At 49.7% G+C, this 27,819-nt stretch overlaps 1 protein-coding gene across 2 annotated transcripts; it reads left to right on the plus strand.

The window, feature by feature from the left end:
• The first annotated feature begins 5,443 nt into the window (after positions 1–5,443).
• On the plus strand, positions 5,444–27,819 carry FAM107A (family with sequence similarity 107 member A). Of its 2 annotated transcripts, none has more exons than XM_044253293.1 (4): positions 5,444–5,488; positions 22,720–22,894; positions 24,601–24,757; positions 25,301–27,819. In XM_044253293.1, the coding sequence occupies exons 2-4, from the start codon at positions 22,725–22,727 to the stop codon at positions 25,406–25,408; spliced, it is 435 nt and encodes a 144-aa protein (XP_044109228.1). In that variant the 5' UTR covers positions 5,444–5,488; positions 22,720–22,724; the 3' UTR covers positions 25,409–27,819. The 2 variants fall into 2 exon arrangements, with proteins under 2 accessions (XP_044109228.1, XP_044109229.1); XM_044253294.1 differs by lacking the exon at positions 5,444–5,488 and adding an exon at positions 15,072–15,172.

Consider the following 27,819-nt stretch of genomic DNA (forward strand, 5'->3'; position numbering starts at 1 on the left):
GGCTCACAGGGGGGTCTTGTGATCCTGGTGGCCAAACGCTCAGAAGTGGGAAACAGGAGGTGGGGAGCAGCCACCAGGAGGTATGGGGGCGCTGGGTGGCTCAGTGGGTTAAAGCCTCTCTGCCTTCGGCTCAGGTCATGGTCTCAGGGTCCTGAGATCCAGCCCCACATCGGGCTCTCTGCTTGGCAGGGAGCCTGCTTCCCCCACCCTCTCTGTCTGCCTTTCTGACTACTTGTGATTTCTGTCTGTCAAATAAATAAATAAAATCTTAAAAAAAAAAAAAAAAGAATTAGCTTTGCAGGGGCGCCTGGGTGGCTCAGTGGGTTAAAGCCTCTGCCTTCAGCTCAGGTCATGATCCCAGGGTCCTGGGATCGAGGCCGACATTGGGCTCTCTGCTCAGCAGGGAACCTGCTTCCCTCTCTCTTTCTCTGCCTGCCTCTCTGCCTACTTGTGATCTCTGTCTGTCAAATAATTAAATAAATAAATAAATCTTTAAAAAAGAAAGAATTAGCTTTGCAGGGGCACCTGGGTGGCTCAGTCGGTTTGGCTGGGGTCCTGGGACCAAGACAACCCCACCACCACCACCACCCTGTTGCCGGGAGTCTGCCTCTCCCACCCCTTCTGCCCTTCCCCCTGCTTGTGCTCTCTCTCTCTCTCTCTCTCTTTCAAATAAATAAACAAAATCTCAAAATCTTAAAAAATAATAATATTAATTAGTTTTGCCTGGCCCAGCTGACTCTACAGAGAAGGGTTCCTTAATATCTCTGAGCCTCAGCTTTCTCCTCTGGAAAAGGGGGTGCGGACTCTTGCCAACACACACACACATACACACACACACACACACACACACACACTCGCTCAGTTTGCAAACACGGCAAAGACCACAGACTCCCGAGTTAGACTGACTCTGGTCTCACTGGAGAGCCGCTCCTTGCCTGCTGTGTGTCCTAACCTGTTCAGCGTCCTTCCTTATCCCTACAGCAGGAGGCTCCCTCCCCTGAGTTCAGAGGACTATCCCAAGGCTTAAGTGCAACCATATTGGTAAAGTCATATTCAGCTCTGGGACATGCTCCACAAATATTTGCAACAAGTATTAAACTGGTTTTTCTGTATTAAGAACCTATCTATGTGCCAGGAACCATGCTAGACATTGAAAACATGGGTCTGAATGAGACACCGTGCCTGTACTCAGGGTGTTTCCTGTTTAATGGTGGGAATGGGGGGGATAAATGAGGACACCTAGAGACACATCTCCCTCTGATGCACTCTAGGTTACAAGGGTAAATACTCTGAGTTCTTACTCTCATCTCCTTCAAGATCAGAACTCAGGTCCCTCTCGGTTCATCTAAGATGAAATTTTGTTAATACCTCCTTCCCCTCCCCCATCAGTCCAAAGGATTGTGCACAGAAGTGACCTCAACATGTTTAAAACAAAGTCTATGTTGTGAAAATGTCAAAAGCACAATACACAAAGTGATACAATGACTGTCGACAGAATTTCCTAGCGGTTAACAGTCACCTATCTTCTCTCACTTCTACTACTGGGTATTTTCCCAACAGAAACAAATACTGTGTGTACCCAAAAAGTCATAAAAAGTTGTTCATAGCAGCTCTATTAGTCATAGTCCAAGCTGGAAACCATGCAAATGTCCATTCACAGGGGAACTGCTGATACAGGCAACATCAGTAAATCTCAAACTACTACTGAGTGAAAGAAGTCAGTCCCCAATGAGTAAATGCTATGATTCCATTCATATGAAGTTTTAGAACAAGAGAAACAAATCTATGGTGGTATCATTTCAAACTCGTGCTTATGCTGGGAAATGGTGGCCATTGAGAAGGGGAATAAGGGACGTTCTGGGGTGCAGGGGGTATTTTAGATCTCGAACTTGGAGGACATTGTGTGGGTGAGTATATATGTAAAACTTTGTTGAGATGCACACTGAAAATCAGTGCATTTTAGGTATGTGGGTTATACCTCGGTTTTTAAAATGTTCACAAGTAAACAAAGCAAGGTCCCTTAAGTGTAACTTGGAGCATGCATCCGTGGGAAAGACCAAGAAGGACGTGTGATGGGTCCATAGTCTCCTTGATGCCTCTCATACATACATCGGTCTCCAGGGGAAGCAGCAGAGAGCAAAGTGGAGAAGAGGAAACTCTGTGGGATAGGCTCACTGAAGGTCACCGAGGACCAATCCCCAAAAACTTCCTCAACAATCAGGGCATGAAAAAGGAGGAAGTGGTGGCCACAGTAAGGTCAGGAAAAATGCAAATGCAAACACGAGCTATGCTCAGCCATGATGGGTATGTTGCACCCTACACAACAGTATTTCCTTATGAGCACAGTCCTGGGAAAAGACTATCAATGACCAATAATGTATCAGCAAATTCAATTCAGCTTTGCCTTTGCAAGGGGATGCGTGCAAGTGGGGTGTTTTTTCACTTGCCAAACTCCAGTCATTGAAGGGAGAAAGGAATCTGTCTCAGTCACTGACGTGTTACTAGACACAGGATGGCCTGATTTTCCAAGTCTTTCATGCAAGCAGGGTTGGCAAGCATGCAAGGACAATTCTTTGAACTCCAGTTCTGGGAGCTGCTCTTTATAAAATTCTGGTTTTGTAATGATAATCTTGCCCTTGGGCCCTTAGTCCCACTTCCCAGGTCTGTAGGGAGATGTGAGAAGAAGCTCAGATCCCCTTCGACCCCTCCAAAGCAGGTCATTTTTCTATGTCCTGGAATTTTCTTCCAGAGATGAAGTTACTTGTCTTCTTAATCCCTTTGTCAAAAACCACAAAAGAAGCTTGGCCAAATCCCAAACACTGTCCCTTTCTATGTCCCCCCCATGGGTGGCAGAGTTCAAAATGGGAGAACCCTGGGGAAATGTCAGCACCCCAGGCCCTTCTGTGCACCTGAATAATCCCTGGGCAGACAGCAGGGGTCTTCCCTGGGTTCTGACCCTGGCTTACTCTCTGTGGAACTACCCACTTTCCCCTCACAGTCCAGAGCTCCCTGTGTGGTGCACACACTGAGTCACTGCCTTCCTTCTTTTAACAAATCATTATCGGACATCCAACCCAAGCCCAACTCTGGAGTAGGCCCTGGGGAGAAAGCTATGAACCCGATCCCCCCACTCAAGACTAGTACAGTCTGAGGGGCACCTGGGTGGCTCAGTGGGTTAAAGCCTCTGCCTTCAGCTCAGGTCATGATCCCAGGGTCCTGGGATCAAGCCCCGCATTGGGCTCTCTGCTCAGCTGGGAGCCTGCTTCCTCCTCTCTCTCTGCCTGCCTCTCTGCCTACTTGTGATCTCTGTCTGTCAAATAAATAAATAAAATCTTTAAAAAAAAAAAAAAAAGACTAGTACAGTCTGATGGAGGAAATGGGGCTCAAACAATAATAACTCAGTGGTGAAGAGTCATATAAGGGAAGTTTGGGGTGCCAGAGCACATGACTGAGGGGGACCTCCTTGGGGAAGTGGCATCTAAGTTGAGTCTTACTGGATAAGCAGAAGGAGCCAGGCAGAGCTGGGGAATATGTATGGGTCAAGGGACCAGCTTGTGCAAATATAGGAGATGAGAAAGAGCATGGCTTTTGGGAACCAAGCAGAACTCTTAGTGGCTTGAAGGTGTGAAGGTGTGAAGGAAGGTGGCCCTCATTTCCTGCTGAGTTTTCCTCATGTGACTGACCCTGTGGCCCTTCCATTCCAGCCACCTGGCAGCCTTGTTCTTCCCTGAACCTTCTGGCACACTCCAGCCTCAGGACTTTTGCTCAAGCTGTTCCCTCTGTCTGCAATACTCTTGCCTAAAATATTTGTCTGGCTAACTCTCCTGCTTCCTGTAAGTTTGTGTTCACATCCCACCTTCTCACTGATACCCCCGGGACAGCCACTTATTACTACACACTTACCACGAACCTTCTTCCCCCCTCCTCTAATTTCCCTCTTTTCCACAGTACCAATCATCTTCTAACATACTATTGGCTTTATTCATTACACTTATTGTCTAGCTCCCCAACTAGAATGCCGGGTCCACAAGGTCAAGGACTTTTGTTTGTTTTCTTCACTAAGACATCACAAATCCTTGAACATTTGAAGGAACAGATAGGTAGTTTTGAGAGGGAGGCAGGCAGGGTCTGGGTTGCAAGGCCTTAAAAGCCAAGGGAAGGTATGTGAGTTTGATTCCAATTGCAAAGGGAAGTCACCAAAGCGTTTTCAGTAGGGCAGGACCAGAGTCTGAGCTACATTTTTAAAGCTTGCTCTGGAGTCTCTGTGAGGAACAACTTGAAGGAGGGCAAGCTACTGCAGGCGTCCAAGTACAGTGGTGCCTGGGCTAGGGTTGGGGCACTGGAAGAAATGGATGAATGGAAGAGATGGCAGGAAGTGGACTCATAGTGCCTTGGTGATCTGAGAACTATGGGCTTGTGAGAAGACAGGGCAATGCAGAGATCCAGGCCCCTGTTTGAGCCACAGGGCCAGAGTGGAGTCATTTGACAAGATGGGGGGACAGGGAAGAACAGGTTGGGGGCTGGAGTGATAAATAGTTCTATAGGGGCCATGGTGAGTAGGGCCTAGTGTGGTCTAACTCTTGAGTAAACATGTCAAGTAGCCTGTTGGCCAAAGTTTAAGCTCAGAGTAAAAATCTGAATTGGAACTATGCATTTAGGGATCTTTGGCTTAGAGTTGTTTTTAAAGTCATAAAAGTATAGACAGAGAAGATGTCTAAGAGCTGAACTTGAGGACCAAATCCAGAAGTTGCTAAGCTGGCCCTTGAAGAATGAGGATTTTGCCTGGAAGATAAGGAGAAGGTAGTTCAGATAGAAGCAACAACATGGATAAAAACTCAACATAAAAGGATATGGATCTCCATGCTCTTTGAAACTGTCAAGGTCATCAAAAACAAAGTCTGAAAAACTATTACAGCCAAGAGGCACCCAAGGAGACTTGAAAACTAAATGTAACCTGGTGTCTTAGATAGGATTTTAGAACAGAAAAAGGATATTAGGTAAAAACTAAGGAAATCTTAATAAGGCAAGGACTTTACTTAATAATAATGCATCAATATTAGCTTGTGAATTCTAACAAATATGCCATACTATATACATGTACATCTACATACATATAAGATGCTCACAGAAAACCTGGATGAAGAGTTTAAGGAAGTCTCTGCACTATCTTCTCAATCTAAAACTTTTCTTAAAAAGTCTCTTTTTAAAAGAGAGCATGTCTCATAAATGGCCACAATATACACAGGAGAACACACACACATACACACACACCCTAAGGATGATAGTAATTTGTTTCTCTGGAGAGGACTTTGACCTTGATCAGTCCCTCCTGTGGGAACTCAGGGATACTATAATATCTCTTCAGTCCTCCCCTTCCAAGGAACAGAGGGTCCTCACCTCCCCCTACTTTCTTTCTGTTCACAGAAAGAATACTCTCCTCAGGCCATATTTCATAATGAAAATGAGAAGCAGAGACTAAATGGCTCAGGTAAGTGAGACCACCTAGAATTCTTCAGGAGTGCAGCCAGAGTTAATCCCTTCCAAATACTCTGTAAAAGCACATTACTTAGTTGCAATTTACCTGAAACCCACCCCCCAACCTTGTTCAACAGCTGGTCTTGTTTCCACCCTGCAGCAAAAGATTTGGCACCATCTGAGTTCCAATTTCAGTTCCATTACTAACTAATTATGTGATTGTGGGCAAGTCACTTGAACCTTATTCTCGTTATCTCTAAAAGGGGCATAATCATACTTGATCAAAGAGTGGATTAAATGAAATTAATAATAAATTATATATAACTTTGTCCTATAAAGAATGGATATGAAATAGCCAATGTCAGTGATTGTGCCTGGCACTCATGACAGTTGGTTGCTGATGAGATATATGACCAGTCTGACCAATCAGTGATGCCCCCAAAGATCAAAGTGTGTCACTTGGGTCCTTGGGACCCCAGCGGAGGGGAGAGGGGGGGGGAGTGACTGAGAAGCAGAGAAGTACAGAGATCTTTGAATCACAGCAAAAGCTGGGCTTGGAAAGTGGCATAGGACCAACTATAGAGGACTTGGCTGACTGGCCTCTGGGACACCAAGGCTGGAGAGGACTGGAGAGAAAACAGAGGCACAGGGAGACAGTACTGTGTGGCCAAATCTCCAACAGCCAGCTCAAGATTCCCTGACCCATATAGGCGCAGCCTTGAATAGAGGCCATCCAGTACCCTGGACAGCTCCAGGGGTCTCTAGATTTCAGGGGCACTAACTAGTTTTGTGGGTGGAGAACTGGATTGAGTCTTGGTTCCTCCAACGAGCTATGTGAGCATGAGTAAGCCACCTCACCTCCCTGAGTCTCAATGACTTCATCTCTCAACTGGAGATAACACCCATCCTTCAGCACTTTTATGAAGCATAAATGAGATAATGGGGGGCAGCAAAGTAGAATGGCCCAAGTCTGAGGTCAGACTACCTGAGTGTGTGTCCCAGATCCACACTGTGTGAACCCAGATAAATTACTGACCCTCTTGGAGCCTCAGTTTCCTCATCTGCAGAATTGGAAGGCTAATAGACACTAATTCATAGGGTTGTGAAGTTAAAATAAATAGGACATAAAGTACACTTTGAACATTAGTTTTTATATTAGAAGAAACTTAGCACAGCACCAGACAGAGCAGATAATCAAAATTATCAGTTCCTTAAATCTTCCAAATCTGCCTGGTTGACTTTGTTTCTCCACCTTTAGACTCTTGGTTGGTCCTCCCATCTCTGGCTATTAATAGGATTGTACAAACTGGGAGAAACCAATCTGGTGAAGTCCCTCCACAACTAGTCTCCTACAGTAAATCTCCCTGCTTTCCAGTGCCACTCACCCCAAGACGCTTTTTTTTTAATAACAGTATATGTTCGCTCTGCCCTAGTCACTGTTCTAAGATTATATATAATACATATACTGACTGTATGTATAGTTGGTACATATAACATGCAGTCAGTATATAGAATACATATACCACACACACATACATATTACCCTCACAGCCCTGTGGAAATAATAAGTACTTCGGTCATCTCCATTTTACAGATGAGAAAACTGTGGCTCTGAGAGGTTAGGTAATTAAATCGTGGAGTCACACAGTTATTAATTGGTGGCACCGGGATGTGATCCCAGGGATGCCACTTCAGAATCCCACACCTGCTTGTAGCATTCAACGAGGCCAGCGGCCAGGGAAATGGAGAAATGGAGTACAGCAGGTAGGAGACCAAGGCTAGAAATCAGGACATCGGGTTCTCCCTCGGCCCTGGAACCCCGGGACCAGGAGTCCTCTCACCGAACACTGACCCATGCCCTCTATCCTGCGGGTAGGATACCTGCCCTTGCCCCTGCCCTCTATCCCTCCCCCCGCGGCGCCTCCTCGCCGGGCGCTCTGGCCTCCGGTGGTAACTCGATCTGCAGCAGGGTTTGGGCCCCGGTTGGCACGTCACCGCTGCGGAGGCACTCGGGTCCGAAGTACTACACTCTGGTGCGCTCCCTGTCCGCAGTGCCGGCTCCACAGTCTGGCGCAGGGGCGCATGGCGCAGAGGCTGGGCGAGCGGGCACGGGACCCCACCGAGGCCACGGGTCTCTACCGGGCCGTGCTGCTCAGGTCCGGTAAGTGAGGGCAAGGCCTCCCGGCCCCTGCGTCGTGGAGAGCGCGAGAAGGCAGGGCGGGCAGCCTGCCGCCTCCGGGCACCACGGTCTTCCTTCATTGCTCTGCTTTCCTCCTTTTTCATTCTTTTAAATTACTTTGCGGAGTTCACGCGTCATTCCTTCTTTCGCTCCTACATTCTTCCTACCATTGGGGTAAGGGACCTACCATTAGATATATTGCTTTATTCCAGGGTACGAGCGCACCCCCCCGCCCCTCCCCAACACATACACTCACTCGGTTTCTGAACTATGCAAGTGCGGCAAGGTTCCATCTCCTGGCACGTCCCTTGCGCGCGTAGGCGTTTGTAGGCGTGGGAGAGCGGAAAATGGGTAAGACCCGGGTTGCCCGCAGTGGGGCACGAAGGGGCACAGATGCATAGCCACTGGTGATGTCCAGCGAGGTATTACATTAGCGGCAGAAAGGGAAGAGAGCAAGTTACAGGAAGGGGAGAAACCATTTTTCTGTGTATAGGCATGTAAAGAGAAAAAGGTTTAGAGGGAAACACATGGTGGTTATTTTCAAGAACGAGAGTTGGATGACAAGGTGTTCCTTTTTTTCCCTTCCCATTTGTCTTTTTTAAAACTTATTTGCAGTAAGCACGTATTACTTTTCTATTCAGAACAATAAGGGATTTTTTTACTTAGGAAAATAAAACAAACATGGCATATAGTCGCTGTAAAAATAATTAGGAAAACCAGAGATGGAGAAAGAAGAAAAGGAATGCCCACAGTAAGGGACTGGGGCGGTTGCCTCCGGACTTAGTGCTTTGAAAGACAGGTTTAGGGAAGGTGAAAATCCTTATCCAGCGTGGTCCCTGCCCGGTGCAGGTACGTGATTACAAAGCGGGGACTTGGGCTCACCGGCAGCTATGATCTGCTGTGGGCAAGGAGCCCCCCAATACACACACACCCAGTGGTCCTGCCAGCCGACCCCTGGAGCCAAAGGCACCAGGGGAGCCATTAGCCGCTTGCCTGCGCTGACCGTGCCTGCCCCCACCCCCTGCCCCTCCTCCCTCCCCCTTTCCCTCCCGCCCGACCTCAGTTCTGGGACTGATTGCCTCTCTCAGACCGGCTCCGCCCTACGGAGATCCCCACGCGGAGCTACCGCTTGGGAACACTGAAACAACGGTTCTCTTAAGTCCAAAAGTAAGAACTGGCCAAGACTTCGGGACTGCCGGCGCCTTCCTGGGGGAGGGTTTAAATCTGGCTGAGCTGGGGCAAGCCGAAAGGGAATCCGATTTCAAATCCCAGCTCTGGCGTATTTTCCCCCTGCAAAACACTCCTCCTAAGGGTTCCCACCCAGTTCCTACCCTTTCACAAAGACGAGGGGGGACTATCTAATCTGAAGACGCTGTGTTCCCTCTGACCTGGAGCTACAGCAATGAGCCTTATGCAAATGGCAACATTTTTCACAGGCAACGTACTCAGAAGAGCAGACATCAGAGTCCGTCCAGGGACCCCATGCTCTTCCGGTATCTGTACCACAGGCAGCTACAGGCCAGGGAGGGGGCAAAGCCCTTGACCAGGGGCCTCGCAGAGGGAGCATTTACTTTGTGCTAGGCACTGCTGGCTCATTCAGTCTTAAGAACCCTACAAGGTCACTGCTAGTTTTCATCCCCATTTAACAGATGGGGAGCCTGAGCTTTAAAGAGCTTAGCAGCTTGCCCATGGTCCTGCTAAGAGAAAGCTTCTATCCCACTAACACTTAGTGCAACCTTAGGCCCATTCATGCCGATGTCTGCACACCTCCTGAGACTACTAATAATAATGGCCAATAATGCTGATCGCTTGTTATTGCTACTGGCTTTGCCAAATGCGGTGTATGTCATCTCATTGATGTAATTCAGTTATTCCTGCCGCCAGTATGTACTGACCACCCCCATGCAAGGTACATGGATATATTCATAAATATAACAGATATGTCCCTCCTCTCAGGGAAGTAAGAAGTACTGACCCATATTTCAAACATGAGGAGATTTAGGCTCAGAATATCACATGACTTGTCTGAAGTCACACAGCGCATCTGGGCAGAGATGAGATTCAAACCCATGGCCAGGGCAGAAGCGCTACTCTGGTTGTCTCACACATAGAAAAGCAAGAAGAGTCAGGGTGAGAATCCACCTGGGCCATTTAGTGAAGAGGCAAGAGAGCCCCTCCTTTAGAAGCCCCCAAGGACAGGGTGTGGAGTCCAATCCAAGATGGTAGCCATCCATCTTCATTTACAGTGGTCTCGAGCCATGCACCAAGTAATAGAACACGTCTAGAAAATTTTTCACCACAGATTTTATTTTATTTTATTTATTTATTTGACACACAGAGAGATCACAAGTAGGCAGAAAGGCAGGCAGAGAGAGGGGGGGAAGCAGACTCCCCACTGAGCAGAAAGCCCAATGTGGGGCTCGATCCCAGGACCCTGCGATCATGACCTGAGCCAAAGGCAGAGGCTTAACCCACTGAGCCACCCAGGCGCCCCAACCACAGATTATTTTTAAATTTGTAATACTAAAGTATTACATGTTCACCATGAATATTTTGGGAAATTGAGAATAAAGAAGAAGAAGCCTTACCCACAATCCCACTAACCCTAAGCGCTGCTGGTAACATTTGGGGATGTCTCCTTAAAGTCTTTGCAATGCATGGTTTGCATGTGTGGTTGTGTTTTAGGTTGCTGAGGTTGTACCAACACTAGTCTTTAACCCCACTCTTTTCACGTGGATGAAATTTTTACTGCTTTTAAGTGGGTTATCAAAATAACAGCATCCACTTTGGAGCCCAGACCCTGTGACAGGCAATGTGAAGACATCCCATGTGGTATCTCCTTTATTCCTCGAAAGAATGTCTGCTCCATATCAGAGATGAGCAAATGAGGAGTTGAAGGTCACCTAGGTGTCCAGCAGTGGAGCGACACAAACCACAGTCCATGCTCTTAACCACAGAGCTGGAAGGGTCACCTTTGGGAATAACTCATGCTTGGCCATTCCTGGGAAGCTATCCAGCACTAAAGTAAATGTCCCCCAGAGGGGACTTACATTCTCCCTGGAGCTCAGGTCAGGTTCCCAGCAGGGAGGCAAGCATCTCTCCACAGCATGGACAGAGGCTACACTCCAGGTGCCCTTGAGCATCAGCAATAGCTAGAAAGGCAGCTCAATCCCTGCTTGCCACACAGGGTTACCTATAAAATACAGGACACCCAGGGGCGCCTGGGTGCCTCAGTTGGGCAAGAGTCAGCAAACCCTGGTTGGCCTGCAACCTATATTTGTAAGCTAGGTTTTCTTGGAATATAACCATGCTCATTCATTTACATAGTATCTCTGGCCGCTTTTGTGTTACAATACTAGAGCTGAGCAGTTGCAACAAAAAATATTTTTCTTGGGACCGTTGTGGGGAAAAAAAAAGGATACTGGGATTGAGCCCTGCTCCAGCTCTCTGCTCAGAGGGCAGCCTGCTTACCCTTCTCTCTCTGCCTGCCTCTCTGTCTACTTGTGATCTCTGTCAAATAAATACATAGAATCTTGGGGGGGGGGGGAATACAGGATACCCAGTTAAATTTGAACCTCAGATACACAACAAATAATACTTTAAGTATAACCCAACTATTGTACGGCTATGCTGGTACTAAAAACGTATTCATTGCTTATCTGAAATTCAGATTTAAATCGAGCATGCTGCATTTTTATTTGTTACATTTGGCAAATAGTCATGCCAGCAATCATGGAAGTTTGCTTGCCTTGACAAGCTATGGTCTGCCCAGGCTCCTCTCTCCGACACACACACACTCTTCTCCCCATCCCTAGCTCCTCTGTCCATCCTTTGCCTAGCTACGAGTTAAAATGTGCTGGGGCTATGGGGCACCCCAGGGTCCCTTAGCAGCCAAGAGACCAGATTCACCAGGCCTCATTGGAGCTGAGTGGAGAGCCAGCTATCCGGAAAAAAACTTAATTCTTCCCCACTCCCTGATACTTTCCCATTTGCACACTTGAAATCCCTCCACCGGGTAAATTCTTCCTGGTTCAAATCTGTTGTAAAGGCAACTCTCATTGCTTTTGTAATCTCTCCACGGATCCCATGACAAGTTTTTCTGCCAATACAGTTTCTATCCCCTTCCATGTCCTTTCAACTGAGCTTGTTGGGATGGGGAGAGGTTGGATCCTACGGCTGTTTTGTGGGTGGCTGCTCGGAAACCTCATTGAGGCCTTGGAAAGGGACCCTGGAGATAGAGACTGAACACAGTGCTGAAGAGGAAGTTTTGAGTTGCCATGGGAACCTCTTGTCTGATGTTTGTGCACCCAGAGAAGCTGCTCCAGGCACCTGTGAGCTTGGAAAAAGGGGAGCAAAAGTGAAAGGAAAGATGTTTTTGGAGGTTTTTTGTTTTGTTTTGTTTTGTTTTGTTTTAATGCAAGCTGCTGGCCCCAGCCCACAGTGGAAGGAGGAAAATTCCCCAGCTCCCACTCCCGCCTGCCTCTCCTGGTCTTCAGGAACCCCCTTCCTTTCAGCTCCTCTAAGTTCCCAGGGAAACAAACTTCAAAGGTACAAGAAGGGAGTGTAGGAGGGGTGTACTCAGCCTCTGGGATTCCCCTTCAGTTCTTATGGGGCTGTGTAAGAATTCTGGTCTCCAGGCCCCTGATATCCCAGAGCTCTTCCTTTAGGGACAATGGGGAGGCCTCCAGGAAAAGCTCTACTGACCAAGGCAGGAGGCAGCAACTGGGGCTGAATTCAGCAGGAACCTGGAGTAAACTCCTAAAAGCCTCATTTGCCCAGAAGGCCTCTATTTTCCAATATGCAAAATGGACATGACTGAACCAGATATGAATCATAACTATCGCTGGTTGGAAAAGGTTGCTCTTTCTCATATTTTTTACAAAGATTTTATTTATTTATTTGACAGACAGAAATCACAAGTAGGCAGAGAGGCAGGCACAGAGCAAGGAGAGGCAGACTCCCTGCTGAGCAGAAAGCCTGATGCGGGGCTGGATCCCAGGACCCTGGGATCATGATCTGAGCTGAAGGCAGAGGCTTTAACCCACTGAGCTACCCAGGCGCCCCTCTTTCTCATATTTTTAATCTTTATTGTTTCCTGAGAGCAAAAGCCATGTACACTTGGTTTTGTTCTGTGTTTAAACCACAAACATTACAGAAATTTTGTGACTAAGAAGGGCCTGTAACTTTTTGCTGTAGAATAGTGGTTCTCAAACTCCCGGAGATAAAGAAATCCCCCTGGGGGGTGGTTGTTAAAAATCCAGATTTGTGGGCTTGTCCCTCATAAGTTCTAATACAGCAATCCAGGAGCATGGCCCATTTTAGCCCATCTCACAAATGATGGCTAGTCATGACCTCTGAGATACATTGATCTAGAACTGACCACTTTAGCAATTCAGTTTATATGCCTCCAGATTGGTCCTCTACGTTCTGCACATACTAAGATTTGTATCTTGGAAAAAACAATAATAATAAGAGTGTCAATGTCTTTGGTGTCTACAAGTCAATGATAGTTACTGAACTCCTTGGTACCGGGACAGGAATACTAAGAAGGATAAGGTAAGGCCCCAGCCCTCAGCCTGGCAGTCTGGTGGGTGAGCCTGATGAGTCTGTACACAGGTTGGACAGTGAGAAGAGCTTTAATGGAAGAGGCATGGTGAGTCCCAACTGCCTGGGGAATATGGCACCCAACGTTGGGGGATGCCTGCCCAGCTCTCCTTGGCTCTCCATTGCTCTGGGGCTGCCGTCAGAGTTTTCCAATAAAGAGAATGCAAGATGGAGATGAAGGTCATTGCTAGTATGGGAACTCTCAGAGTCTGCTCCCCTGGAGGAAGCTGGATTCAGAGGTTCTGTCTTCTGCAGGTGGTGAGCAGAAGCTGTCAGTTCCCCAGGATCCTTCCTATTCCCCCACTGTCAGAAGGCACCCGGATTGGTTCAGATCAGCCACTGTGGGCCCTGGGAAATGCCCAGAAGAGCCATTTACACAGCAAGACAACATGTGGCAACAAAGAGTGGCTTGACAAGACTTTAAAGGCAGACTTTCACCACCAGAATTTAGTAAAATTAAGCCACAGCGGGACAGGAAGCCTGGGGAGGATACCATTCAAAGTACTTCAAGAGAAGCAGAATTTAGGAAGAAGGAACAAAAAGGAACACGTGCTGTTTCTCGAAAATTGTTCTGTATCTAAGAATTTGTGACCCTCTAAGTTTATTTAAGCGGCCCCAGAATGGCCGGCTTGGTCAAGGCTCCCAGGCCATGCGCGACCTGCCCCCTGAGTCTGTGTGCAGCCCCGTGCCCCAACCTCCCCCTCAGGCCAACACTCCAGCCCCGCTGGCCTTCTTCCACCATATCAAACTCACTCCCATCCTGGGGCCTTTCCGCTGGCTCTGCCCACTATCTGGAATGCCCTCGTGTGGGAACAGACAGCACATTGCTGGCTCCTTCTCACCACCCAGGCCTCCCTTATTAAAGGTCAGCGTCCCCGTGTCCACCCTTCCTGAGCTCAGCACCCCCTCCCCGCCCCCCAACCTTGCCCAGTCTTACTTTCAGCCCAACATTCATCAACGGGTACAAGTTTCTGGTTTGTCTCCCTTCCTGTCTGACTCTCCCACCACCCACCCGTGAATACAGGTTCCCAGAGCCCAAAGCTGTCATTCACACTGTAGCTCCAGCCCTGGGGACAGGGCCAGGAACACAGTAGGTACTCAAGAAATGTCGGCTAAATTAATGATAGAGGCCAAAGGGGGCACAGATTGTCTTTTTAATGGCCCGTTCATGTTTGATATACATCCTGGGCCTCGTGGCCTTCCAGCCAACTACCAGAGGTGCCGGCCCTGAGGCCCGCTGGGCGGGCTCTAGGGCCTGCTCCCGCCCAGAGCCCATCAGCTTCCACCTTCCACACACTCTTAGCTGGGCGACATTCCCTTGCTCCTCTCCAAAGTTCGGATGAAGTTCAGAGTGCAGATTAAGTCAGATGGATGACCAAGGACTGAACCCATGTGGGTTCATCCTCCCTTCCCACCTCAGAGCTAGGTTTCCTCCCGAAGCCCTGGGCACCACGGGGCCTGGGCCGGATGCTCGGCTCTCCCGCCCCTGGGGAGGCTCTGGAATGCACTCTCGCTGACCCTCCCATTGGAAACAAGGGAAATGCCTCCGTGCGAGCCGCCCAGCTTAGACAAAGCTTGGCATGGTTCTCAGTCCTCCACAATCTGACCAAATAGGTATTTACTTGCGCCTCTCAGGCGTGTGGCTTGGACGCGGCGTTCCGCATTGTGGAAGTGGTCGTGCACCAAGTGAAATACCCGTTACTATAGTAACAGTTCCTTTTTATTGATACCAGAATAAACAGGAATGCGGAGCGGCCTCACTCGTTGGCACACGCAGCCGCCTGCCGTCCCCAGGGGTTTAAGAACCGCCCTTCAGAGGCGGCCCTCCTTGCTAGTGTGGGACTTCCCAGCGGAGTGAGGGACCCAGCCACGGCTCCGGCTCCCAAGTTCCCTTCCCAGAGACGCAGCTGAGAAGTAAGACCATTTCTATTCTGTTTCCCTTTGCTGGGGAGGGAGTGGCCGTGGGAGGAGGGGTGAGGGCCCCGGGAGCCCCGGGGCAGGCTGTCAGGGGAGCAGAGCTCTTGGAGCTAGGTTCCCTGGGCTCTGTCCCCCACCCCAAACCATTATCATACAGAATAGCGGGCTTAATCCTCATTAGTAGACAGACAACAGGCCGGGCTACCACAAGGCACAAGTCAGAGAACCCAGGTCCTGGCATCAGACAGAGCTCCCAGCTTTGATTCGAGCTCCTTCCTTTACTGGCTGTGTGATCTGGGGAAGTTAAATGATCCCTCAGAGCCTCACTTTTCTCCTCTGTGGAAAGGGGCCGCAACAGTGGCCACCTCCTCAATCTGTGGTGAGAACTTTCCAAGCTCTGGCTGCAAGTGGCTTCGCGCACACCAGGCGGCACACATGCATGGTAACGTGGTAACCGCCTGGTCAGTGTGGCTCAGCACCTGTCAGCAGAGGCAGGCCTGGGACTGAGCTAGAAATCAGGGGTTCGCTGGGTCACATTTGGGAACAGCTGACAAACCCAGCTGGTTTCCCCGGCTGTGAGCAGCCCCAAGAGCTCCGTGTCCAGGGGCTTGGATCCCGAGGGGCTCTTAGCTCCGTTGGTGGTAAGTGCCTGCCAGGATTGTTCCCTGGGAGGCATATCCCGAGTGGAAGGGCTGGCATCGTGCCGCTGGTGGGCCAGCAGGAGGATCTGCTGATATTCCTTATACCCGCTGACACTTGTTCCTTGCACCACACTCCGTGCCAGCCTTGTTAAGGGCCTTCCATGTCCAGCTCTGGACTCCGCTATGACATTGAGTCAAACTCCTGAATGCCACCCAGACCTTCTCCTCACAAACTGGGAGTCATGAACCATTTTCCCATGGGGTGGGGGTGCTGCTTCCAAATGGACAAGGAGCTCTGATTCCAGGCAGGGGCCACCAAAAACAGTCTCTAGTCAGTGCAACACCAAAGGGCACTTTCGGGGCACCTGGGTGGCTCAGTCAGTTAGGCAGCTGCCTTGGGCTCCGGTCATGATCCCAGGGTCCTGGGATGGAGCCCCGCATCAGGCTGTCTGCTCAGCAGGGAGCCTGCTTCTCCCTCTTCCTCTGCCCCTCCTCCAACTTATGTGTTCTCTCTCTCTCTCTCTCTCTCACTGTCTCTCAAATAAATAAATAAAATCTTAAAGGGGGGGCACACTCCCTATTGGGAGGAAAAAATGGCAAGAAGAGGCTGGATATTCAGTGGCCATGCTTGTCATTTTCATCGAATGCCTCAGTCTCTTTTGCCAGTGGTTATTACAAAGCCTCTCTCCTCCTCTACCCTTCTGCTTCTTGAAACGTTGAGTTAAGAAGGTCCCAAGTGTGTCCTGAACCTGCATCTTGAATGGTACTGAGGATCTAGGGTGCAGGGAGGGAGAGCAGGGAAGACTCCGACCAACACCCCAGGAGGGAGGGCCACCAATTGGTCCCCTCCTAAACAAAGGCCAGCCCCTGGACTGACAAGCTGTGGATTCTGGCTCAAACCCCCAAGGTGGCGAGGGCTGGGCAGGGGCTCCCCAGTGAGTCTGTATTTCCCTTGGGCTAGAAGTTCTCCAGCTGCCAAGCCTCATCTACGAAACAGGCACAATAAAACAGTACTGCCAACAGCCTCCAGAACAATCGTGAGATCCAGATGTAGGTGAGTGACCCTCTGCCAAATGCTGAATGCTACCACAGGTCCCCTCAAGAAAGGAGGAATGTTTGCCTTCTGAGAGCATCCCTGTGCCAGGCACTGGACTAGCAACATCATGTACATTTGATCATGTCACCCTCTAAACAGCCCCATGAGTAGGTATGGCCATTATTTCCATTGAACAGAGGCTCAGAGAGGTGAAGCTATTTGCCCAAGTTCACACAGCTAGTAAGGAGTAACCCACCATGATTGAAACCCAGTTCGTCTCCTCCAAAACTTTTGCCTTAACCTTGCGACTTGACTGGCTCTTGTGTCACGTGTTCTAACTGATGCCACCAAAGACAGAACCAGAGCAGCCATGGCAAAGAGGCAGATGAAGGGGACATTAAGCCCTTAGGCATCTCGGGATCCACTGGGACCTGGGTCCCCGCCACTGCCCTAACATCAGCCACGCATGCCCCAGCAGCTGGCGGGCTCCTCCTGGGAGCAGTTAGTGACCCCAGCTGAGCCTTGCCTCGTGTGGGACTGGTGTCTGAAAAGCCCCTCAGAAGAAGCTGTGGGACCTCTTGGGTTATCAGCAGAAACAGGGAAGAACCAAGGAAGAAGCTCCCAAAATCTCTCCTGACATTTTACTACCAACCCCACCCTGCCCCCAAAGACGAAGAAAGTCCCATGGTCTGCAGAGTGAGAATTACTTGCCCATCTTATAGTCAAGCAACACTCCATTTAGCTGTCACCTACCGGCTGCACCTGCCCCTCTCAGCTCATCCCTTCTTCACAGCATCATAATATAACAAAGGAGGAGGGTCCTCAAGGTTAAGACCCATCCAAGTTCACCCAGTAGCTAAGAACTATGACCTCAACTACACTGCCCACCATAACCAGGTCAGTCAGTCAGCTGAAATCACTCAGGCTAAAGCAAAGAAGATTGATTTTTTTTTTTTAATAACTCCATGATTTAGAAAGCTGCCTGACTATTGGAATCTTTCGGGGAGCTTTTTAAAATCCCAAAAGCCAGGCTGCCCTCCAAGGCCAATGACATCAGAATCCCTGGGGTGCCACTCAGGCATTGGTATTTTTAAAACTTCCTCTGCTGATGCCAATATGTAGCCAGGGTTAAGGGGCACAGATTAAATCAGTGCGGTTTTTAAAGACGCACAGGAGTTTTTTTTGTTTTGTTTTGTTTTTTAAAGATTTTATTTATTTATTTATTTGACAGAGAGAAATCACAAGTAGATGGAGAGGCAGGCAGAAGGCAGCAGAAGGCAGCAGCCTAACCCACTGAGCCACCCAGGGGCCCCCGCACAGGAGTTTTTAAAGAAAGCTCCATCCAGCCTCTGCCTTTGGCTCAGGTCATGATCCCAGGGTCCTGGGATCGAGCCCCATATCGGGCTTTCTGCTCAGCATGGATCCTGCTTCCTCCTCTCTCTCTGCCTACTTCTCTGCCTGCTTGTGATCTCCATCTGTCAAATAAATAAATAAATAAAATCTTTAAAAAAAAGAAAGAAAGAAAGAAAGAAAAGAAAGCTCCATCCAAGACTAGGGCTGGGATTTATTAGTAATTGTTAAAAACAGCTAATTGGGGTGACCACACCGTGCAATTCCAGGAGCTCCACTCATTGTTTAATTTACAGGAGTGAGGCCCTAGGGTTGTACAGTGTACAACCTGCCTTGCTGTATTTGGCTGCCCAGATATTTAGCACCACTGAGTCTTCAACTCTGTGCTAGGCGTTTGCCAAGCACTAAGCAAGCATCCCCTTGTTTATTTTGCAAGAACCCTCATGAAGAACGATGCTGAACAAGAGCAGCTGTTGCACCTTTGCGACTCTGCTGTTCTAGCGGAAAGCAGCCATGTAGACAGTAAGTAATGAGTGGGCATGGCTGTGTTCCAAAGCAGTTGAATTTGGTCCAAATGTTTAGTTTGTGGGCTCTTGCTGCGGAGCAGAGGTAAACTTGCCCAAGGCTAAGAAGGGGCAGAGCCAACATTTGAATCCAGATCAGGGAGGCTCCCGTGTCTATACACCTAAGCTTTATTCTGCCTTTAACTCCTCCTGCATTGGCCTGTTCCTCTTCTCTGCTGGCTCCTCCTTCCGACATTCATTTTTGTCTCTTCAGAGGCAACCTCACACTGTGCGCCCATCATGGCCGCTTTCCTGAAGGTCTCTGATCTCTCAGGACCCCCCAGCTGCCTGAGGGACTTAGCCAGGGCAGCCCCGGGATCAGATTCCCCCCTTCCCTCCTCTGCTCAGGAGGACCACCTGCCCCCAGGCCCCCCACCCTACCCATGGAAGCCCGGGTTCAGCATCTGGACTGGCCCCTGTGGTTCCAGCACCTACATGAGACTCTTCTACATGAGGGGCCTCTTTTAATTAAACTAAAAGGCAGGGAAGCCGGCTTAGTGGCTGAGCCCTGGAGGACCCCCACACGCGTGTCCACAGATCTCACACGTGTCATTTCTAGAGCTGGCAAAGGCAGCAGTTTTCCCAGCCTGTAGTTTTGGTCTGAAGAACGAGCCACATCATTCAGGATCCCTGCCTGAACCACCACACCACCCTGGCCTCAGGAGGACCACCTCCCCCTCCCCCACCCCAGCTCCATGCTGATTTCTTTTTTATTCTTTTTTAAAATATTTTATTTATTTATTTGACAGACAGAGATCACAAGTAGGCAGAGAGGCAGGTGGGGGGCGGGGGCGGGAAGCAGGCTCCCTGTTGAGCAGAGAACCCAGTGCGGGGCTCCTTCCCAGGACCCTAAGACCATGACCTGAGCCAAAGGCAGAGGCTTTAACCCACTGAGCCCCTCTGATTTCATTTTTAAAACAAAATAAAGAGGCCTGGAGCCAGAGCTGATCACTAGGTCAGGCCTAGGTGCAGGACTGGCTGAATACATACGGGGACCCTCTTCCAGGCAGGACACTGGGGAAAGGGTCCTGCCGCTGCGGTGGGGCCCGGCCCCCCGGCAGGAAACCCATTGGCTGGCTGGTGACCTATGGGGTGAAGAGTCTCCGCCTGGCCAATCAGATGTTCTTCCTCTGGAATTTAACAGGCTGGAGAGACAAGTGCCCAGTGGAAATCAAAGAAACCAAAGTCCTATAAGAATTTCCCAAAACCTGCTGACAGTTTTTCCACACACACCAGAGAGAATGGCCTTTTTAAAAATCGAATGAGACGCACTCTTTCCCCGACTTGAACCCACCCGTCCACCCTCACACCAACCACTCTCCCTGTCCCTCACTCACGCCACTCCAGACACACTATGCTTTTTTGTTCCCTGAACAGTCCAAGCTTGTTCAAGGTACATGAATCACACAGGCTGTTCCTTCCCTCTGCCCCAAACAGCCTCTCTCCTCCTTCTCAGTCCTCAGGTCTGAAATGCCACGTCCTCAGAGAGACCCTCCCGGTGCACCTGGCTGAAGATGGGTCCTCCTGTTAGTCTCTATCCCAGACCCCTGGTTCCTTCAGTGGGCTCCCGGCAATTTGCAATCATTTGTTTTGATTGGTGTGTGTCCATGTTTACTGTCTGCCTCCCTAACAGAGTGTCAGCTCTGTGAGAGCAGGAACCTTTGCTTGCTTAGCTCACCTCTGCGTGTGTAGTGTCCACCACAAAATGTGGCAAACCGTAGGAACTAAAAACAGATTATAGAATGAATGAAAAATTTTATTGTGTATGTTCTGAATGGTCATTCCTGTTATACAGACACTCTCAACTTTTGTGTACTTACTTTGTATCTGGCCACGTTATTGAATTCTCTCATTCATCCCAAATGTTTTAATGTTAATCCACTTGGGAATTCTCGGTATGTCGTGGTATCTTAAGCCAATCATTTCTGCCTTCTCCTTTCCTAAACTTACACAATTTGTTTCCTGCCTTGGTAATGTACAATACAGTTAGTTATTGGTAATGTACAATACAGTTAGTTATTCCAAAGATGGTGTGACTGATGAAAATTACAACTTTCTGGAAGGTTTGGGATAGAAAAGGACTATAGGCAGGATCAACAGCCAAGGAGCTATGGCAGCTATTTAAGTGTGGTGTGGATAGGATGAGTAAAGAGGATGGCTGAAAACCACTCAAAGGTTTGGTGGGACATGGTCATGAGACTAGGCAGCAAAAGGGGGGAAAAATCCCCAAACGCCAGTCTGAACCAGGGATCTAATGCATTGGCTCCCAGACAACATAAGCCCAAAGACTAAGAAAATATCCACATTTTAGGGGTGCCTGTCTGGCTCAGTCAGTAGAGCATGCGACTCTCGATCTGGAGGTCATGAGCTCAAGCCCTACATTAGCTGTAGCGTTTACTTAGAGAAAAAAAAAAATAAAGGAAAATGCCCACATTTTTAAAAGATGAGGGAGCTAAGTTTTGTCAACTTTCCATTTTCAGCTATCAAATACTACCACAATCTTTAAAAACCAAAGAGCTGGGAAGGATAGAACCTGAAAACAAACAGCCTTGTGAAGAAAGTGAAGAAAGGCAATTAATTCGAATTTTCATTTTAGAGACAGTTCTGAGAACGTGAATTCAAGAAAAAAATTAGCAGATATGTTTTAAGCTCCGACACTTCATCTGGCTACTTCCAAAATATCTTGTAATAATTAACACTCTTTCCAGTTTACACAGCACTGTTACAAATGTGATCTCACTTAATTCTCCAAACAGCACCCTGCAATGGGTAATAATAGAAATGCCAAACGTGTATCCAGTGGGCCACCATTTGCAAAACATAATCTCCTCCTTGATGCCGACATTCCCTGACATGTCACCTTGCCATTTACACCCTGCCACCCCCCCTTCTCCTGCATTTTCCAGCCCCACTGAGCTATTACCTACACCCAGGTGTTTGCACACACCACCATGCCTAGCTAGTTTACTTGGAGAACTCCTGTTTACTCCAGTGCTCGGCTTAGAGCAGAAGCTCAACCTCAGAAAGGTATTATTCATGAAGGGAGAACCAGTGCCTCAATTTTCACTTGAATTACTAAAAGAAGCTGATGGCCAGGCTGTGTCATCTCCCGGGAGAGTTTTTCTGAAGAAGTCTTCCTTTCTCTGTCCGTCTCTGTCATCTCTGTCCGTCTCTGTCATCTCTGTCATCTCTCTCTCTCTCTCTCTGACACACACACACACACACACACACACAAGTTTGCTTTGGGGCACTGCAAGGATATAAAGCCAGTTTGTAGGAGGGAGCCCTTCTGCCTGAATTTCTACTTAAGTAAATTGACAAATTTCGAGCTTCTGTGGTGGAAGTGAGGCCATCAAGAAGCCAGCCATCTGCATCAAAGATGACAGCCATCACTTTGTAATTAGACACATAGCCATTCCGGGATTTCCTGCTCTCCGCTTTGATCTGGAGAAACTGAAAAGCTGGACGCTTCCACAGAGAATTTGGAATGAAGGAGAGGGAAACGGGACAATAGGGGGTGACGTCTCCTTTTGATCACTACGTTCATCCACATTTAACAAACGCAAACTTATTCTTTTTAAGTATCTTTTTTTTTCTGATTAGAGCTCACTGAAAAACAAAAAACTCAAACATAATTCTTTTTGTAGGATATTATTTTCTACAAAGTCAGGCCAAAAACACATGCATGTGTCCACCCCAGTATCATTTCATCCCCACACCACGCTTTACAAACAGATCTCCAATCCTTACAACAACCCTGGGCGCAGGTTCGATTATTTCCATCTCACAAATGAGGAGACCAGAAGCTCAGAAGGTCAGACACTCAGCCCAGGGCTTCCCAGCAACAGATGGCCAAAGTCCTCTAACATCGAGAGGCTTCCGCTGTGCCCCACGGGGGTGGGTGAGACTGTGGACCCCGCTCTGACCAGCCCCCACCCCTACCTGTCTCTACAGCCTCCATGTACTCGGAGATCCAGAGGGAGCGGGCAGACATCGGAGGCCTGATGGCCCGGCCCGAATACAGAGAATGGAACCCAGAGCTCATCAAGCCCAAGAAGCTGCTGAACCCCGTGAAGGCCTCCCGGAGCCACCAGGAGCTGCACCGAGAGCTGCTCATGAACCACAGAAGGTGGGAACAGAGCTCAGTTGCCTCCTCCTGACAAGCATGTCCTGAGGCCTGCTGGGCCTCGCAGAGGCACCCCTTGTGGAAGGCAGAGCTGATGGTCATGCTGGCTCTCCCGGAGGCTGAGGAGAGCTGAGGGTACCACACATAGTCACCCACAGAAACTGTGAAGGTTTAGTTCCCAGTGGTCCCCAAGAGCCCTGCTCTCTCTCCCAGCTACCTACTCATGCCTGTCCTCCACATACATTTACTGAGCACCTACTATGTGCCAGGCATGGTATCCAGACCTGAGGTACAGGAAGGAATGGGACCCAGTTCCTGCCCTCACAATGGGGATGTATGCATAACCACAGGCTAGGAGGAGGCCCTAAATGGGCCGAGGAGCTCAGAGGACCCACCTGGGAGTGGTCCAAGGTGACCTCCCGGAAGAGAGGATGCCTCAGCTGACGCCTGAAGGGTGGGCTGGAGTCAGCCAGACTAGGAGGTGGGCATCAGCTGGTGGAAAGCAAGTGTGTTCCCAGCAAATGGAAGAGCATGTGCGAAGAGACAGGAAACACAAGTAGCTCAGGGTGTTGGCAGCATTTGAGACTTTGAGGTTGGCCAGAGATGTGCTGACCTGGAAAAGCAGGGATGTCACAGTCACGAGGGGGTGGTAGGAGGGAGAGGCATACGGGAAACAGCGAGGCCAGGGATGCAATGAAAGAGACTGGCTTGAGGTGGCAGGGATGGGATTCAGTAACCGAGGGAATGTGGAGGCGGCCTGGGAAATACCTCCCAGCTGGCTAGCACCAGGAGGAAGGCGGCGGTGCCTCTGCAGCTCCCTCTACTGGCATATTCTAGTATTGGCACGGGCTAGGATTCTCCTATTTTCCTCTCTGTTCAAGACCTTCCAGCAGGTGTCATTTTCTATCTTCGGTGGGTTCTTTTTTGTCTTGCTTAATATGTCATGTGTATTTTCTCCGAATGCGTTTTAGAGTCATCCCTTTTCACGTCAAAAAACAACACCACCATAGAACAAACAAAAGCCTAAAGACAAATCAGGGAAACACTTGCAATATAAAACACACATAAAAATGTATACCTATCACTTATAAATCCATATGGGAAAAAATGAACAAAGAGAGTTATAGTTAGTTCAGAAAAGAAGAAATGCAAATGACGGGTGCACATCTCGAAGGCTGCTGTTCCCATGTAACCAAGAATTAGCGAAACACACATGAATACCAGATATTATTCCTTGCTTAGCAGATGCTCAAATACAAAAAGACTGAACAGTGACGGTGGGGAGAAATAGATGCTCTTGTACAATGACGACAGAGTATAAATTGGAGAGCCTTTTCTAAGGGACAGATGGAAATATGTATCCAAAATCTTTTCAAAGAGCCTGACCCAGCAAATCCACCTCTAGAAACTGACCAGGCACATAACCAGAAATGACAACCACCTGGTCTCTGCCATCAGACAACCTGGGTACAAATCCTCCATCAGCCCCTTCGCAGCTGTGACTTGGACTGGACTGGTGTCTTCAGTCCTAGGAGCCTCATTTCCTGGCTCCCTATCTGGGGACAGGAATGAGACCCCCTCCTGGAGCTGTCCACAGAGAGGGTTTGGGGGTGTAGGACACAATGGTGTAGGTTGGTGTCACTATGGGGTGCAGCCCTGAGCCTGGGGTGGGGGGACACTGGGCACTCCTGACGGCTCCCCCTCCCCAGGGGCCTGGGCGTGGACAGCAAGCCAGAGCTGCAGCGGGTCCTGGAGCACCGCAGGCGGAACCAGCTCATCAAGAAGAAGAAGGAAGAGCTGGAGGCCAAGCGGTTGCAGTGCCCCTTTGAGCAGGAGCTGCTGAGACGGCAGCAGAGGCTGAACCAGGTGGGTGAGAGCACCCAGCCCTGGCCCCAGCCCCTTCCAGGACTATCTCCCCGGTCTGGGGGTGGAGGGAGGGAGGGCTGCACTTGGTCACCGCTTGCAAGAGGGACAAGGTGATACCAAATGAGGTTTCAACCAGCACTCCACCACCAGCCTAAGTCCTCACGCTGCCATTCACTCGACTGTGTGACTTTGAGCTGGTGGCCTCCCCTCTCTGAACCTCAGTTCCCTCATCGGCCCAACCTATCGCATGCTGATTCTGATTTCATTCTCGCTACGGCCCTATGAACCAGATGGCGTTCCCATTCTAGAGATGAGGAACCTGAGGCCCCAGCCAAGGCAAGCGATCCGCCACAGCTTTCTAAGGAAAAATTTGTCTCATGCTGTCACCCCAGCTACCAGGCTGCTGGCAAAACTGATCCCCCGTTCTGTTTCCCCTAGAGAGGATCCATGGTCCAAACACTGTGGTTTGGGGAAGAGAAGCTCCCCCTAGCCAGCCCCCACCCCCGCCCCCCACTTTACACCTCTGCTTTGTCTCTCCTTTAGCTGGAAAAACCACCAGAAAAGGAAGAGGACCATGCCCCCGAGTTTATAAAAGTCAGGGAGAACCTGCGGAGAATTGCGACGCTCACCAGCGAAGAGAGAGCTCTGTAGAGGGGGTTGTTGACCCTCCAGCCCCCCCCCCCACCGCCACGCCCGCCTGCAGCCCTTCCGCGCGCCTGCCAGCCCCGGGGCCCCCAGCCTGGGGCCATCTGCAGTGATGTTCACGCTTGCTCTTGTGAAAATGCCCCAGAGAGCCTGGGCCCTCCTTCCCACCCCTAAAGAAGCCGGGGGCCCCTAAGCTCCCTGGTTTTTCCTTCCGAGCACTCACCGCTTCTGCTCCAAAAAGAAGCTGTTGCCGAGAAAACTTTCCCAAGGCACCTCTCCTGGAAGGTCTGCTGAGATTCTCCTGGTAGAACTGGGAAGGATTGAGAGGCCCCTCTTTGGCCTGACCAGCCCTCCATCTTGCCCAGGCCCCACGGGCCCCTGCTTCTCTGGACAGCCCAGCTCCCTGCTCTCCGAAAGCTTCCCTGACTGTGGTTTCCCCTGCGGTCAGGTGGGGGGCATTGAAGTAGAGCATCTCAGAACACCTGCCCTAAAAGGCAGCTGAGGGGAATATGGTTCAAGTGCAGCTGTCCTTGGGGAGGAAGGGCAGGGCAGCTCCGAAGGCAACCTCGGGGCTCGAAGCCGCCTGGTTGCAAGGGTACTGATAAGGAAAACTTCTCCGAGTTTGCCAGCTTCCCCCACACCCAGGCGCTTGCTTTCTCCTCTCTGGGGCCTCCCTGTCTGGGCCTGGTAACCACACCTAACCAGGGCTGTGGCCTTCCTGCTCCCCAAAGTCTAGAACAGTGCTTCTCAAACTTGCTTGTGCCTATAAATCACTGGGGGTCGTGTTACAGGACAGCTTGTGATTCAGGAGATCTGGGCTGGGGGCTGAGAGTCTGCGTTTCCAAACAGCTCCGGGGCTGGGGCTCTCACCACCACCCTGTAAGCAGCCGGGGACAGTAAATACTGGAAACATCATCCCTGAAGCCACCTCTGCCCTGAAGGGGTTCCCCGCCCTGCCCCTGCAGCCCCAAGGGCTCTCGAATATCCACCCCATTCCAGGGTCCCCAGACCTAGGAAGACATTTGCCCAGCAAATTATGTCCATTTCATAATTGCCATTGTCACTGGAGAGGTCTATCATTGCCAATCTGCATTTTCTTACCCCACTGTTCTGATGCAATTCTAGCGAAAAAAAAAAAAATTATTTTCCCTTTTCCCGAAGTCTATGGAGAACAAATACACAGTGATTTCCATGGGTTTCTGGAAATACGAACGGTGGTTCATAGGCTCCTTTGAGTCCCCATTTCCAGTTCCTGCACCGGCTCCCTGCTTGGTTTCCACCACCTGAGCTCTGTCTCTCATTCTTCCTCAAAACCCTCCCCACGCGAGACCCCGTGTGTCAACCTTCTGCTTCTAGCCCACTGTTAATGATTTAGAGAAGAAACCAGGCCAGTTTCTTCCCTGCCCCGTGAGGGATAAAATCCCTGCCCTCTGGTCTTGCAACCCCTTCATTTAAGGTGATAGGGCAGTGTTAGAAAAGCATTTCCTTCCACCGCCTCTCCCCGCCAAAAACGGCCAGAAAAAGCTGCTGCTGGAACACTATTTTATTCTCGGACCAAACATGGGACGTTCAGCAGGAAAGGGGTCATCCTGGTCTCAACCCCTAACTGAGTGGTTTGAGGATGACCAAGACGGTGCCCTTTTCCTGGGTGGGGTGCCCACCAGTGTAAATAGACATGCTGCCTGCCGGGGTGTGTGTGTGTGTGTGTGTGTGTGTGTATGCAAGCCAGGCTCTAAAAGGCTCAAGACTCTGTCTTAGTGAGAACGTGGTCATGGTATTTTCATGTCTGCCTCTTGAGAGCAAGTGTAAAGCACAATCCCCAAATAAAGACCACCATTTCACCAAAGACATCTCCCCCTGAGGTCTGTGTGTTGCTCAGACATATGACAAGAAGCAGGACAGAGCATCTGGGATGGAGCAAGCCCCTCGGAGAGGATGGCTCGGATTCCACTCGGTGCTCCCTAGAGGTGCTCTGGGGAAGCGGCAAGCCACGGAGATGAAACTCCACATCGTCCAGTGGGGCCTTGGCAGCCACCCACATCCACGCCCCTTCTCTCTAGCTGCCTCCCACTGTGGAGGTTATAAATCCCAACTCCCACTGTTCCAGACTCCTTTGCAGCTTGGGGGGACATATGAACAGGTATGGCCAGTGAAATTTAAGAGGAACTCTACAGGGGCTTTTGGGAGAGTTTATGCTTTTCTGCTAAAAGAGGCAGACATGTGTGGCCCTGGCCCTCCATTCTTCCTGCCTTGATGGAAGAGGTGATGCCTGGAGCCACAACAGTCATTTTGCCACCATGAGGAAAAGCCAAGAGAATCTCGGAGCACTGACCCTGTCATCATTTGACCAAGCCAATGCCAGCAGCCATCCTCCTCCAGAATTCTTCCAAATAAAAAAGAAAACCCTCTTTGTTTGA

This window comes from Neovison vison, chromosome 6 (genome assembly GCF_020171115.1).
Source record: "Neovison vison isolate M4711 chromosome 6, ASM_NN_V1, whole genome shotgun sequence".
In the NCBI taxonomy this organism is placed as follows: domain Eukaryota; kingdom Metazoa; phylum Chordata; class Mammalia; order Carnivora; family Mustelidae; genus Neogale; species Neogale vison.